This window comes from Bactrocera dorsalis, chromosome 4 (assembly GCF_023373825.1).
Source record: "Bactrocera dorsalis isolate Fly_Bdor chromosome 4, ASM2337382v1, whole genome shotgun sequence".
NCBI lineage: Eukaryota > Metazoa > Arthropoda > Insecta > Diptera > Tephritidae > Bactrocera > Bactrocera dorsalis.
Genome location: NC_064306.1, coordinates 43,892,882 through 43,895,903, shown reverse-complemented (window position 1 = coordinate 43,895,903; position 3,022 = coordinate 43,892,882). Strand labels below are relative to the sequence as shown.

The following is a 3,022-nucleotide window of genomic DNA, read 5'->3' as shown; positions in this document are numbered from 1 at the left end:
CATTGGGATATCTGTGGCCGAAATTCAAAAATTTCATGTTGTCTGATTTGAATGAAAATTTCACAGTTTGTTACCAACTATCTATACATTATTTTCCCAAAGTATTAGGATTCTATCTGCATTAGTTTTTTGTTCAGAAATACCCAAAGTTGGTGAATGTAGAGAACATCAAAATTAGCAAAAAATTTACTCAAAAGTCAAATCATTGATACAATAAAACAACTATTGAAATTCAATTTTGTTATTATTTTTCATTTATAATATGTATCAAAGAAAAAATTTGCATCAAAATCCATTGAAATAAGTAATGCATAAAAAATTTTGTGGAACAACATAATTTGGACGTCAAAATTTCAATGTTCTTCAAATTCAAAGTGGTGCATCTTTTTAGCGCTGTCTACCGCTGTCGACATACATATACCGAATTAAAGCCTGAAGTCTCAGCTAAACGATAAAAAAAAATCAGCTGCCCCAAATTGCCCCCCTTGAAAAAAAACAATGTCAGAATGTCACGAAGATGTAAAAAAGTTGCTAAAAGAGACTTGATAAAAAAAAATTTTGTTGTATGGGAGGTGGGCGTAAAAGTGGGCGGATATTATTGAAATTTAACAACAACATATATAATGTCAGAAAAATGCTATGTACCAAAAATCAGTGTTGTAGGTCAAAAATTAAGTTTCACCTTATATGGGAGGTGGGCGTAAAATAAAATTTTTTAAAAAAATTTTTTCATTTTTTTCTTGATTGGAATCCAAAACAATGATGTACCAAATGTCATTGTCCTGCGACAACTCCTTATATTTTTAGTCGCAGTTTGCACTAGCAGCTATGTGTGGCGTAGTCTTTTTAGAATGGGTTACTTTGATTTTGAGAAATAGAACATTTTAGAACTTGGCGTCTGTTTATCGTTCATCAAAATAACGACAAGCCAGAAAATACAGGAATATATAAAAAATAAGAGCTATTTATTATTGCCATTCAAAAAATACTAATGTTCTTTCTTTAAATAATAAAAGCTTTACAGTTTAGTGAATAAAATAATTTCTCTTAAAGGATTTATTTATTGTACATGTTTAATTAAATTATCATATTATATAAATTATGAAATTATCTTATTATCACATCGGACATAAAGAATCGTATCGAACCCAACAATTTGTAGTTGGATTGAATATCATGTGCTCCAATATTTCCACTTTAGGTTTCTTTAAAGGCGGTTGTAGTAGTTCACTTTTTTCCCGAATATAGTCCTCAAACACTTGCAGCAAGTCATCAATGTCGTCGCTGCTCATCCTTTTTAATGAATTTTGGCTAGTTGATGATGCTTCTTCGTTGGGATTATTTGAAGAGTTCAATATTTCTGCAACAGAAGATAACCGATTTTCCTCGGAATTAGAAGGGGTGATCGCCGAACGCTTCTTATCTTTGGCCCTTCTATTTTTAAACCATACTTTTACTTTTGATTCATCCACACCTATTCTTTCCGCTATTTGTCTTCCGCGGGCACCTTTGACAAACTTGCAACCTCTATATTCGGTCTCCAATTCGGCCACTTGCTCGCGACTATATACTGTTCGCGAATAGTTGCGGTTATCCGTTGCAATTGTTGTAGCCGGTGAATACAGTCCATTATCTGTCAGTGGAGGTGTTGCAGGCGGTGATTGTGAAGAAGTTTGATGTATGTGTGGATTACCATAGATAGATGTTGGCTGTATATTACCATATACATTATACCGTCCATACGTATTTGGTGGTGCGTTTTCATAATAACATTGTCCCTGAAATAAATAAAAATAATATGATATGTGAGTCGGTAAATTTAATATATTAAAATTCTCAAAGGTAATATTTTACTTACGATTGCTGAAAAATTGGTGTTGGGAAACATTTTTCTTAATTTGTTGTAATAATTATCAAAATTTAAGATTCTTAAGATTTTTTAGATCTTTGCTCTTCGAGAGTTGGTTTGCTAATGCCTTCAGGAAGAGTGGTCTGCTCCTTTTATACCATATTTTTTTGTTTCTGTTTTTTACCTGCAGCTACTGTGAGTTTTTAAGTTTATTGTTCTTGTCTCTTTTATTTAAAATTACCGTTGTGTGTTCCGAAGTAATTATTTTTTTGGCCGAACAGAAGTAGTTAAGCCGTTCATCCCTTATTCAAGGTTATTCCCTTACCTGTTGTTGTTGTTGTTTCATAGATTACCTGCGAATTTCTGTTAAAAATTATATAGATTCCCACAACTGTGTGGGTTTTCCTTTTTTCTAATCAATGGTTCACTTATGTCTCAAATTTTCTTATGCAATGACCTTGTTGAAGAATAGAATAATCTTTGGAAAAGGGTTAGTTCTTTAAGGTTCGTTTACGGACAAATAAAAGTTTGTTCTCGAGTGCTTCTGAACTGATTTATGTGTGACTACTTTTTATGGCAGAGTTTCTTTGAGATTTGCTACTGAACATAAAACAAGTCGGTTTATTCTCAGTAATGCGACATGGTGTTGTAACATCATTAATGACGATGAGACTCTACTTGACTTATCGGCCATATATTTTTTATTATTCATATCAAAATTTAAATTTTTTTTAGCCGATGGCAGTTATTTTTTGGGCTTTAGTTTAACATTTTCCTTACTAATTTCTCTTTCACAGCATTTATTTATGCATAAATGAATTGAAAAGTTTACTCTGAAAAAAATTCTGGAAAATTCTCTATTTTCGGCTTTCTAACTATATAAAACCCCTTAACATACCTAAATTAAAATTTTTTTGCTTGGAATAGACCTAAGGATACACGCAAGGTCAATTGTGTAAGTAAAATTAAATTTAAATGAAACTATTATATTTGGTACATAAGATACTGCTATGCGTATGTTTTCCATTCACCAGTGGCCGAAAAGTTCCACACCCACAAGCTCTCGTCCTTTTGTTTGCTTAATTGAGTGAATATTATACCTACGTATATTACGTTGAATAATGCAACAATGTGCACGCAGGTATAAAATATTTTGCTTGTCGGTGCTCGATT

At 32.1% G+C, this 3,022-nt stretch overlaps 1 protein-coding gene across 1 annotated transcript; it reads right to left on the bottom strand.

Annotated features, from left to right (window-relative positions):
• Positions 1–1,030: 1,030 nt before the first annotated feature.
• On the bottom strand, positions 1,031–2,025 carry LOC125778117 (homeobox protein engrailed-like ceh-16). The gene is made up of 2 exons (XM_049454541.1): positions 1,859–2,025; positions 1,031–1,778 (listed from the first exon to the last, which is right to left on the bottom strand). The coding sequence occupies exons 1-2, from the start codon at positions 1,886–1,888 to the stop codon at positions 1,119–1,121; spliced, it is 690 nt and encodes a 229-aa protein (XP_049310498.1). The 5' UTR covers positions 1,889–2,025; the 3' UTR covers positions 1,031–1,118.
• Positions 2,026–3,022: the final 997 nt, after the last annotated feature.

Excerpts from the sequence above, each read along its gene's own strand:
- LOC125778117 (XM_049454541.1), bottom strand. The coding sequence starts at position 1,888 with ATGTTTCCCAACACCAATTTTTCAGCAATC. Across the intron at positions 1,779-1,858 it reads ACACCAATTTTTCAGCAATC|GGACAATGTTATTATGAAAA; the intron begins GTAAGTAAAATA and ends TATTTATTTCAG.